The sequence below is a fragment of the Lucilia sericata genome, unplaced genomic scaffold, assembly GCF_015586225.1.
Source record: "Lucilia sericata isolate MDLA Ls3-8-SP2 unplaced genomic scaffold, ASM1558622v1 Contig000102F_arrow, whole genome shotgun sequence".
Taxonomy (NCBI): domain Eukaryota; kingdom Metazoa; phylum Arthropoda; class Insecta; order Diptera; family Calliphoridae; genus Lucilia; species Lucilia sericata.
The window spans coordinates 298,760-311,346 of NW_023994134.1; the positions used below are offsets into that span (position 1 = coordinate 298,760).

Below are 12,587 nucleotides of genomic sequence, written 5' to 3' on the forward strand. Positions count from 1 at the left end.
CTCAATACTTTTAATTTTAAATTTTTTAATATTACACAATTTGCAATAAAATAACACATTTTAAAGGACATCTAATAAATAAGTAATATTTTTTAGTTTTACGCACCTTTATTAGTTTATATTAGATGATTTAGGTAATTTTAGTTTTTCTCGTTTTTAAGCAACGCTTAGGTGTGATTCTAGTCACCTTAGTCGATGTGATCGATGAAAGTTTTCATATTTTGTGCTAGTTGTATGCCATTCTTTGCAACGGTAGCGTATATTAAAATTTCTTTGAAAATTTGGGTTCAGCTGAATATGTTGCATTTGTTTTGTTTGTTTTAAGTGCATAAAATGTTTGTGTTGTAAGACGTTATAAACTGAAATTAAATTAGAAACTTGTGATATGGATGAATAGTGCCACGTTGCAATTGAAAATATGCAGAATGTCACAATTGCCAAGTGGGCATTCGGCGTTATTCCAATGCCCTTGCTAGTTTGCATAGCGGCGGGTTGTTCTCCTGAAATATTTAAAACAAAATAAATTAACCATACATATAAAGAAAATGGATATAAAGTTGCTTTTTACCAAAAGCCTTCTAAATTATTTTAGATACGTATTAAATAAATTGTGGAAGTTAAAATTTTGCATCCGTGATGAGGGTGCTATCATTTAGAAATCAATTAGTAATATGATATGGCAAATTAATGACCAATCCGAACAAAATTTCGTAGAATGATTTATCGATTAATCGTTATTGAAATGAAATATATTTTACAAAGATTTCTATATACACTAGGGTGATCGAATATCGAATAACCCGGTTTTTCGAATATCGAATAAACCGGTTTTTTACTTTTTAAAAACCGGTTTCGAATATTTTTATTTGTTTTGTATTCAAAGATTACTTTTTTGATTTTCCTAATTAATTAACAATTTTTATACCCTCCACCACCATCAGTGGTGATAGAGGATACATATAAGTTTGTCGTTCAGTGTGTAACACCAAGAAATATTCATCTAAGACCCAACAAAGTATACATATTCTGGGTAAATCACCTAAATGCACATATTTTATTGATGAATAAAGCTATTGTGATAAAATTCGAGTTGGATATGTTTTGTGTACATAAAAATCATTTTACCAAATTTTTTACGGATCGGTCCATTATTGGTCATAGCTCCCATATAAGGCCCACTTCCGAAAATCATTTAAAAGCTCATATTTCGTTGTCAAATAAAGCGATGTTGATAAAATTCGACATAAATATGATTAGTCTAAATATGAATCACTCTACGAAATTTTTTCCGGATAGGCCCATAATTGGTCTTAGCTCCCATTTAAGGTCCACTTCCGAAAATCACTTAAACGCATATATTTCATTGAATTATAAAGCTATTGGGATGAAATTCGACGCAAATATGTTTTGTATACATACAAATCAATCTGCAAAATCGGTCCATTATTGGTCATAGCTCCCATAAAAGATCCACTTCCGAAAATCACTTAAAACACATTGTCAAATGAAGCTATCGTAATAAAATTCGACATAAATATATTTTGTCTAAATATGAATTACTCTACTATAAGGTCCACTTCCGATAATCACTTAAACGCATATATTTCATTGAATTATAAAGCTATTGGAATAAAATTCGATACAAATATGACTTGTGTATATTAAAATCATTCCACCAAATTTTTTCCGGATCTACGGAATTTTTTTCCGGATCGGTCCATAAGTGGTCTTAGCTCCCATATAAGGTATACTGCTGAAAATCACTTAATACCACTTAATTTGTTATTAAATGATTATATCCGGATAAAATTCAAAATGAGTACGTTCTGTGTATAGATAAATCATTATATTAAAATGTTTTCGAACTGGCCTGTTAACATAAATTTTTCTCGACCTAAACAAAATTAATTGGACATATGCATAAATGTTATTACCCTCAATACGGAAACAAAAATTTTGCCAAGTTATCTAAAGATTAGATAGTTAAATGGGTTTTAATAAAAAGTAGCTTGCTGGTGAAGGGTATTTAAGATTCGGCATAGCCGAATATAGCACTCTAACTTGTTATTTGTAACATTTATTGGAATAACTGTCTGATAAAATTTTATCAATCATAAGATTATATTCCAATTGTCTAAAAAGGGATTTTAGAATAAGCTAGAATTACATATGTAGTTCCTTAAGTTTAACAGAAGGGTTCCACGTTTTTCCATTTTTTTTACATTAAAGAAATAATGTAAATCAGACGACTTGATCGAAACTGTTAAAAATCAGTTATGCCATGTTTTATTAAACAAATTTAAACATAAACGTCATTTTTTCAAATTAAAATAGATTTTGTTATTTATAATGAAAAACCAGTTAACCGTTTTTTTCTGGATTTGAAAAATGTCAACCGGTTTTTTTCAAATGCCAACTATTCGAAAACCGGTTTTTGGAAAATGTCGAATAATCGATCACCTTAATATACACACAAAATATACTCATGTAAATTTTTTTTATTTATGCGGAATTTTATTCCGATATCTTTATTTTCTGAATTGGATCTTATATGACAGTTATTACCAATTATGGATATGAAACACCCTGCTAAATTTTATATGTATACTAGCTATACCTACGCTGACCAGACGTTCTGTATTATACAGAACAGTACTGTATTTTAGAGCCCTGTTCTGTATAAATTATTCTTTGCTAAAAAACGAGAAAATGTTCTGTATTTTATATAGTCTTCTGTATTTGTTCAGTATTTCGTTATTTTTTCAGTTTTACCTAAAAACGCATAGAAAAATACATAAGAAATACTTAAATATTAAAAAATTCTAACACAAATGTAGGTAATACAGTTTTTCCAACTATAAACATTTGAAAACACTGTTAAGAAGTGACGGTATCAACTGATATCTTCTGTATATATAAAATTCAAACGTTACTGGCTCGGGATTTTTGGAAATTCGAATGTTTAGGGGGTAAAAAGGGCAAATTCGATAACCTCATATCTCTTAAACTAGAAATGATACAAAAACTGCGGACAGGTGTCTAGTGCTTTTTTCAAATTTGGCCCCTTTAGGGAATAAACGGGTAAAAACTGTATTTTGGTACTTTTTTTACACCCCATGTATCTTTTAAACCAGTGAACACACAAAATGACTCCTGTTTTTGACTCCTTCATAACTTAACAAAAAAACAAGTTAGAGTGCTATATTCGGCTATGCCGAATCTTAAATACCCTCCACCTGCAAGTTACTTTTTATTAAAACCCATTTAATTATATAATTTTTAGATAACTTGACAAAATGTTTGTTTCCGTATTGAGGATACTAACATTCATGCATATGTCGAACTAATTTTGATTAGGTCCATTTTAAAAGAATGATTTATCTATACACAGAACATAATCATGTCGAATTTTATCCGGATATAATCATTTAATAACGAATTAAGTGATGTTAAGTGATTTTCAGAAGTTAACCTTTTATGGGAGTTAAGACAACTTATGGACCGATCTGGAAAAATTTCCGTAGAATGATTTATATATACAAAGTACACATTTATGTCGAATTTTATCACGATAACTTTGATTATCAATGTGCATTTAAGTAATTTTCGGAAATGGTCCTTATATGGGAGTTGTGACCAATTAAGGACCGATAAGGAAAAAATTTCGTATAATGATTTATATAAAAAAAATCAAGTCGAATATTACTCCAATAGATTAATGAAATATGTGCGTTTTGGTGATTTTCGGAAGTGGACTTTATATAGGAGGTATAACCAATTACGGCCTATCCGGTAATATATATGTACACGAAACATACTTGTGTCGAATTTTATCAAAATGTCTTTATTTTATAATGAAATATATGCGTTTGAATGATTTTTTTGAAGTGGACCTTATGTAGGCGCTTTTTAAAAATATGGACCGATCCGGAAAGAATTTGGTAGGAATATTTATATGCTCACAAAACATATTCAAGTCGTACTTTATCCCGATAGCTTTATTATTCAAAGAAAAATATGAGTCTAAGTGATTTTGGTAAGTGGACCTTATACGGGAGCCTATCCGGAAAAAATTTCGTAGAGTGATTCATATAAGGACAAAACATATTTGTGTCGAATTTTATCAAGATAACTTTATTTGACAACGAAATATGTACGTTTAAGTGATTTTTGGAAGTGGGCCTTATATGGGAGCTATGACCAATAATGGACCGATCCGTAAAAAATTTCGTAGATTGATTTGTATGTACACAAAACATATTTATCTCGAATTTTTTCACAATAGCTTTATTTGTCAATGAAATATGTGCGTTTATGTGATTTTCGGCAGTGGACCTTATATGAGAGCTATGACCAATTGTGGTCCTATACGAAAAAAATTTCATAGAGTGATTCATATAGTATGATTTCTGTTCATATTATATTTGTATGTACAAAATTTTGTGTTGATACCGATATATTTGAGGGAGTTATTAATGATAAACTAATTTCTGGGAATATATACCTTTGTATGGGGGCTATGTGAAATTTTGGATCAATTATTTTGATTTTCAACACAATTAATCCCTGGGTAAGAAAAATAATGTGTGACAAAATTTTGTAGTTTCTGAGAAAACGACTTAAGAATTACGAAAAAACCCGTAATTTTTTCGAGGTAGTCTGAAATTTTTACACATAACTTTTAACATTGTGAACCGATCCTGATGATTTTCAATATCAAATTGCTTAGGATAACAATGAATATTTTTGGTGAACTTTGATGGTTCATTTCTTTTGCTTAGTTTTAACGTAAGCGTGTTTTAGGCAGACAGACAGACAGACGGACATAGCTAAATTGACTCAAAATTTGATAAGGACCCGGAATATATATACTTTGTTGGGTCTCAGATGAATATTTCTTGGTGTTACACACGGAATGACAAACTTATATATACCCTCTATCACCACTGATGGTGGTGGAGGGTATAATAAAAATTCTAATTTAGTACTTTTTGGATATTCGGTCGTTTAAGGGCTGAAAATTGTACCTATTTTTGGTACTTTTTATACCCACCATAAAAAATGTGGGGTGGTATATTGATTTCGTCATTCCGTTTCTAACACATCGAAATATTGGTCATACACCCGTAAAAGTACATATATTCTGGGTCCTTATTAAATTCTAAGACGATCTAGGGATGTCCGTCCGGATGTCTGTTGAAAGCACGATAGAGTCCGAACGGAATGACCTAGAGGGTTGAAATTTTCCACAAATATTTTCTATAGATAAGGTTTGTTTGGTATTGAAAATGGGCTATATCGGTCCATGTTTTCGGATAGCCCCCATACAAGTGGACCCCCGAAAACAGCTTTAATGGGCATATCTGTTTCAAAAGTACGAATATAGGGATGAAATTCGACATAAATAAGTTTCATATGATCCAAAATCTCCCTAGCAAATTTTATGAGGATCGGTCCATAATTAACCCTACCCCCAGTGTTGCCAAAACCTAATTGCTAGATTGTTTTGAAAAATGCTAGAAAGTGCTAAAAATAAAGAAAAAATGCTAGAAAAAGTGCTAACAAAAATAAGGTTTTTTTATTGTAAAATATTTAAATTTTTAAAATAAACTACATAAATAATATTTTTAGCTTAGTACGCAAATGGACCACTTATTATGGGTCGATTTTAATACAGAACAAAATGTTTATAATAACTAAATAGTTTTAGAATTTTTCGATTCTTACTTTATCCCAAAAAGAGGATTTTTTATATGGCTCCCCTAGAATTTTTCTAAAATAGTTTTATTTTTTGGTATTTTTTAACTGCATAAATAAAGTTTTTACCTTAATACTCGAACGTACCAAATCCAGTTATTATGGGATGATTTTAATACGGAATTAGAAATGCTTATTCAATTATTTTTTTTTTTGAATTTTTTAGATCGGAAGTAAACAACCAGATACTGGAACCCCGACATTGCACCGAATAATATCGCCATTAATTCTCGAAACAGTTATGACGAAAAATGTTGTAATTAAAAAGTTCCGATGAAATCATTTCTTTCATTGTTACAAATACTCCAGATTTAAACAAGTAAGAGGGCTATATTCGGCTATGCCGAATCTATTAAACCCATCATCAAACCGTATGGACGGACATGGCTAGATCGCCTTAGAATTTAATATATTTAATATATAATTTTTTATATACTTTTGTGGGTCTACCAATATTTCGATGTGTTACAAACGGAATGACAAAATCAATATATCCCACACCTTTTCTGATGGTGGGTATAAAAACAACTACTTCAAACAAGTAGAAAAATATCTCGAATTTATTGTAAGAAATTTTAATTATAATTGTAAGAAATTTGAATTATAATTGTAAGAAATTTTAATTAATTCCGACAAAATCTACCAAATCGTTCCAAACACTACCAAATTTTTCCTTAGGGACAATTGCTTCTGTTTTGAGTTCCATTATTATAGCCTCCACCACCATCAGTGGTGATAGAGGGTATATATAAGTTTGTCATTCCGTGTGTAACACCTAGAAATATTCATCTGAGACCCAACAAAGTATATATATTCTTGATCCTTATGAAATTCTGAGTCGATTTAGCTATGTCCGTCTGCCTAAAACACGCTCACGTTAAAACTAAGCAAAAGAAATAAACCAAATTCACCAAAAACTATTTGCTATTATCCTAAGCAGTTTGGTATTGAAAATCAGCAAAATCGGTTCACAACGTTAAAAGCTATGAGTAACAATTTCAGACTACCTCGAAAAAAATTGCGTTGTTTTTCGTAATTCTTAAGTCGTTTTCTCAGAAACTACAAAAGATAATTCGATGAATTTTGTAAACATAATTGATATGTTGAAAATCAAAACAATCGATCCAAAATTTCCCGTAGCCCCCATACAAAGGTACATATTTCCGGAAATGGATTTATCGTTAATAACTTCCTCAAATATATTGGTATCAACTCAAAATTTTGCACATGTAAATAAAATATCAACAAAAATCAAACTACCAACGTAGATTAGTATCGGTCCACAATTCGTCATAGCTCCCATATAAGGCCCTCTTTCGAAAATCACTCAAACGCGCATATTTCACTGATAAATAAAGCTATCAAGATAAAATTTAACATGAATACATTTTGTGTATGTATAAATCACTCTACGAAATTTTTTCCGAATCGGTCCATAATTGGTCATGGCTCCCATATAAGGCCCACTTCTGAAAATCATTTAAAAGCTCATATTTCATTGTCAAATAAAGCTATCTTGATAAAATTCGGCACAAATATGTTTAGACTAAATATGAATCATTCTACGAAATTTTTTCCGGATAGGCCCATAATTGGTCATAGCTCCCACTTCCTAAAAACACTTAAACGGATATATTTCATTGAATTATAAAGTTATCGGGAAAAATTCGACACAAATATGTTTTGTATACATACAAATCATTCTACAATTTTTTTTACCGATCGGTCCATTATTGGTCAGAGCTCCCATAAAAGGCCCACTTCCGAAAATCTCTTAAAAACACATATATCATTGTCAAATAAAGCTATCGTGATAAAATTCGACACAAATATATTTTGTCTAAATATGAATTACTCTACTAAATTTTTTTCGGATAGGCCCATAATTGGTCATAGCTCCCATATAAGGTCCACTTCCAAAAATCACTTAAACGCATATATTTCATTGAATTCTAAAGCTATTGGGATAAAATTCGACAAGAACGTGTTTTGTGTATATTCAAATCATTTTACAATTTTTTTTACGGATCGGTACATTATTGGTCATAGCTCCCATATAAGGCCCACTTCCGAAAATCACTTAAAAGCACATATTTCATTGTCAAATAATGCAATCTTGATAAAATTGGACACAAATATGTTTTGTCTTTATATAAGTCACTCTACGAAATTTTTTCCGGATAGACTCATAATTGGTCATAGCTCCCATAGCTCCGCAGATATTTCATTAAATTCTAAAACTATAAGGATAAAATTCGACTTGAATATATTCTATGTACATATAAATCATTCTACCACTTTTTTCCCGGATCGGTCCATTATAGACCATAGCTCCCATATAAGTCCCACTTCCGAAAATCACTTAAGCGCACATATTTAATTGTCAAATAAAGTTATATTGATAAAATTCGACACAAATATGTTTTGTCTTTATATGAATCACTCAACGAATTTTTTTCCGGATAGGCTCCCATAGAGGGTCCACTTGCGAAAATCAGTTAAACGCATATATTTCTTTGAATAATAAAGCTATCGGGATAAAGTACGACTTGAATATGTCTTGTAAGCATATAAATCATTCTACCAAACCTTACACAAATACATATAAAGTCCACTTCCGAAAATCACCTAAACGCAAATATTTCATTAATTAATAAATCTATTGTAGTAAAATTCGACTTGATTTTTTTTGGCATATTTTTTCCTTATCGGTCGATAATTGGTCACAACTCCCCTATAAGGACCCTTTCCGAAAATTACTCAAATGCACATTGACGATCAAAGTTATCGGGATAAAATTCGACATAAATGTGTATTTTGTATATATAAATCATTCTACGGAATTTTTTTCCGGATCGGTCCATAGATTGTCTTAGCTCCCATATAAGGTATACTTCTGAAAATCACTTAATTCGTAATTAAATGATTACATCCGGATAAAATTCAAAATGAGTATGTTGTGTGTACAGATATATCAATATATTAAAATGTTTTCAAACTGGCCTATTAATATACATACATATATCTCGACATAATTAAAATTAGTTTGACATATGCATAAATGTTAGTACCCGCAATACGGAAACAAAAATTTTGCCAAGTTATCTAAAAATTAGATAGTTAAATGGGTTTCAATAAAAAGTAGCTTGCTGGTGGAGGGTATTTAAGATTCGGCATATATAGTACTCTAACTTGTTTTTAAAACTAATGTGTAATTTCATACAATGATTTTTTCCAAAGAATCAATGCTTCACTTTTAAGTAATTAGTCAAAGTTTCCAAATACTTTGGTTATGAAATACACAATTTCTGCTTTCGACAAAATTTGTACCAAAATCATTCCCGAGTAATAGTATTATATTCGGCTATGACAAATCATATATGTATATCCACCATCAGCATCTATCGTATAAATTGAGGACTTTATGGACAAATCCTTTTATTATACTACGGTTAACTAATTTGATATTTATTGATAATAAAATTATTTTCCGTAAAAGGGGCTATATGGCTGTAATAGGATCAATTGTGGACCAATCGACATAGATTTCGGTTCTTAAACAACTGTTTCAACAGACATACGGGCGGACATGGCTATATCGTCTTAGAATCTAATCAGAACCTAGAAAAAATATATACTTACAAACGGAATCACAAAATCAATATACCCCTAATATTTATATACCCATCAAAAAAGTTTGGGGTATATTATTTTTGTGATTCCGTTTGTAAGGTAGTAGACCCACCAAATTATATATTCATTCATGAATCTGGCTTCTTAGAAAAAAAATGAATTAGTGTGGCCTCCAGTAAGTTAGTTATAGTCAGACCTGACGTCGCGCGTTCGATTCCCACCTGAGGCATTGGTTAGGAAGTTCACAACGGGAACGATGCAGGCCTAGAAGTATTCCTACGGATTTTATGTAACATCATCATTTCAAACTAACAAACTTACTAACATAGAAACTTAATATTTTCTTAGAACAAACAATATAAACTTAACAAGTAAGAAATTATAGTCGGGCGAGTCCGGCCATATAATTCCCTACACCTGTTACAAAATATAAAATGTGATTTAGTTTTCATAATAAAGCATTTAAGTTGAATTTCTCCTTGCCTTGAATTATACTTAAGCCATTTATTGCTGAATAAAATTGTGGACATTTAAGTCAAATTTTGAAGGGGGATTTGTATAAGGGCTATGGTCAAATGAGACCCTATAATTATAAAATTCATGAGAGTCATCAAGGCTAGTATAGAACTTGGTTTTGCAGCTTTTTGGCGAGATACGAGTATATTAAACATAATTATAAACTTAAAATCCCTATTCGTCGGGTTCAGTTGTATGGGGCTAGGTGAAATAATGGACCAATGTTAACCATTTTCAATAGGCTTCGTCTCCGGTACCATAGAAGATCATCTGCCAAATTTGATTGAATTATCTTCAAAATTGCGACCTGTGGTTTGATTAAAAGGTTTACAAGCCCTATTCGGGGGTTCAGTTGTATGGGGGCTAGGTGAGAAAATGGACCGATGTTAACCATTTTCAAAAGACTTCATCCCTGGGACAGTAGAAGATCATGTGCAAAATTTCATAGAATTATCTTCAAAATTGCGACCTGTCGTTTGATTACAAGGTTTACATGGACGGACAGACGGACGGACATAGCTAAATCGACTCATAAAATGATTCTATGCCGATTGGTATACTTTAAGGTGAGTATAGGACCAATATTATTGTGCGTTACAAACATCAGCATAAATCCAATATACCCTCCCCACTAAAGTGGTGTAGGGTATAACAAGGATAAACTTAAGATTGACGTATTTATTAAAATTATTATTACTTTGCCATATAACCTTGTTATATGGAATGTTTATAAATTCATATGCAAGAGATCAAAATTATCTCATCCTACCAAATTTGGACCAAAATTTAAACCTACCAATAAAACTACCAAAAGTCATTTCAGAGATTTAAAACTACCAATTTTGGTCCAATTGGATCAAAGTGACAACGCTGCTTAAATCATTGATTAAAGAACTAGTTCCAGAAACGTTCCATTGAACGAGTTTGTTGATGCGTAACGGAAAAATGTTTGGTTGTGAATATTTTTGAAATTGAGTTTACAATTATAATGATATTTTTAATTAAAAGTCTAAAGGGAAGGCACAAATGAAATCATCTGTACCCAGCTAAAAACGGTCATATATGATTATATATGAACATGTATGAATATGTATGAATATATATGGTTTCATATATGAACATGTATGGGTTCATATATGATCATATATGAAAAATTTTATTATATATGGATGCATATATGGAACCATATATGGAGAATTGAGTCATATATGGACGCATATATGGACGCATATATGAACACTTTTGTCATATATGGGATCATATATGAACATCCATAAATAATTTTGCGATATATGCGATCATATATGAAAATATATGATTTCAAAACTAATATTATGTTCCATATATGTGGAATCATATATGAACCCATATTAGAGCTGTTGATATGTACGTAGATACCACATATCCAGATGTTCAATTACTATATAAATACGTTCATATGAATGTATGTATGTATGTATGTATGTATGTATGTATGTATGTATGTATGTATGTATGTATGTATGTATGTATGTATGTATGTATGTATGTATGTATGTATGTATGTATGTATGTATGTATGTATGTATGTATGTATGTATGTATGTATGTATGTATGTATGTATGTATGTATGTATGTATGTATGTATGTATGTATGTATGTATGTATGTATGTATGTATGTATGTATGTATGTATGTATGTATGTATGTTTGTATGTATGTATGTATGTATATATGTATATATGTATGTATGTTTGTTTGTATGTATGCATGTATGAATGAATGTATGGATGTTCATATGCATTCATATTTCTCATAATTGATCTTTATTACTGAGTAATTTTTAATAAATAGTATTAAAACTATTTTCAAGGGAACAAATATTATTTTTAACATGCTTAATAACATGTTTTCTTGTATATAAAGTAGATATAAAAATTGTGTTCCTAATTTATTCCTGGTATAAACAAATGATATGCGTACATATTTATGTCTAAATTTGTAACATACGCTCCCTGTGTTATTTTGATGTTGTTTATCATTTATTTATGTAATTGGCGGGTACCATGAACACTTATAGCAATAAATCTATTTTTGCCTTCAAATGGGAATGCTGAAGTGGCACATAATGACCCAACGCGACCATTTTTTTATCTTGGAACAGGTTGGTTTTTCGTTTTCCATATAAAATATTTATTATTTTTTTTTTTTGGATTATCAGGCAAATGGCAAGGTTCGTAACCAAAAAGCCAGGGTATCCCACTCAGCATAAAGCAGTAGACAGTATAAGAAAAACCCAGAAGTGAAAAATGTCAGAAGTGAAAGATTAAATTATATCGGAAATTTCCGCTTCATTTATAAATTTAATTAACCGAATAAAAATATCAATATTGTGTGAATTTAACAAATCAGAAAGGTTTGAGTAATCGTTAAATAGATCATGTTTGTCCCTTATATAAAATATTTATTTACAATTAAACAGCTGATGTATATAAGTGTTGCTAATAGAATTAAAGCACAATGATGATTTTCAACAAAATTCCTTTTTTGTCAGTGGAAAATTTTTCATTTCCAACAGTTAAATTTGCTTGGCAAATTTGTTGACCCGTGTTTTGTAAAACTTGTACGTGCATACATACAGTGTCTCACATAAATATTCGAATTTATTATTTTTTATGAATTACTGTGTTATTTTATGATG

At 30.5% G+C, this 12,587-nt stretch overlaps 1 protein-coding gene across 5 annotated transcripts in view; it reads right to left on the reverse strand.

The window, feature by feature from the left end:
- Positions 1 to 12,587, reverse strand: part of LOC119600058 — a 564,032-nt gene that overhangs the window by 179,905 nt on the left and 371,540 nt on the right. For all 5 annotated transcript variants that reach the window (XM_037950082.1, XM_037950083.1, XM_037950081.1 and 2 more), the window contains one exon: positions 107 to 500. In XM_037950082.1, the coding sequence (XP_037806010.1) occupies positions 184 to 500 (317 nt within the window). In that variant the 3' untranslated portion in view covers positions 107 to 183. The remainder of the gene's footprint in view (positions 1 to 106; positions 501 to 12,587) is intronic.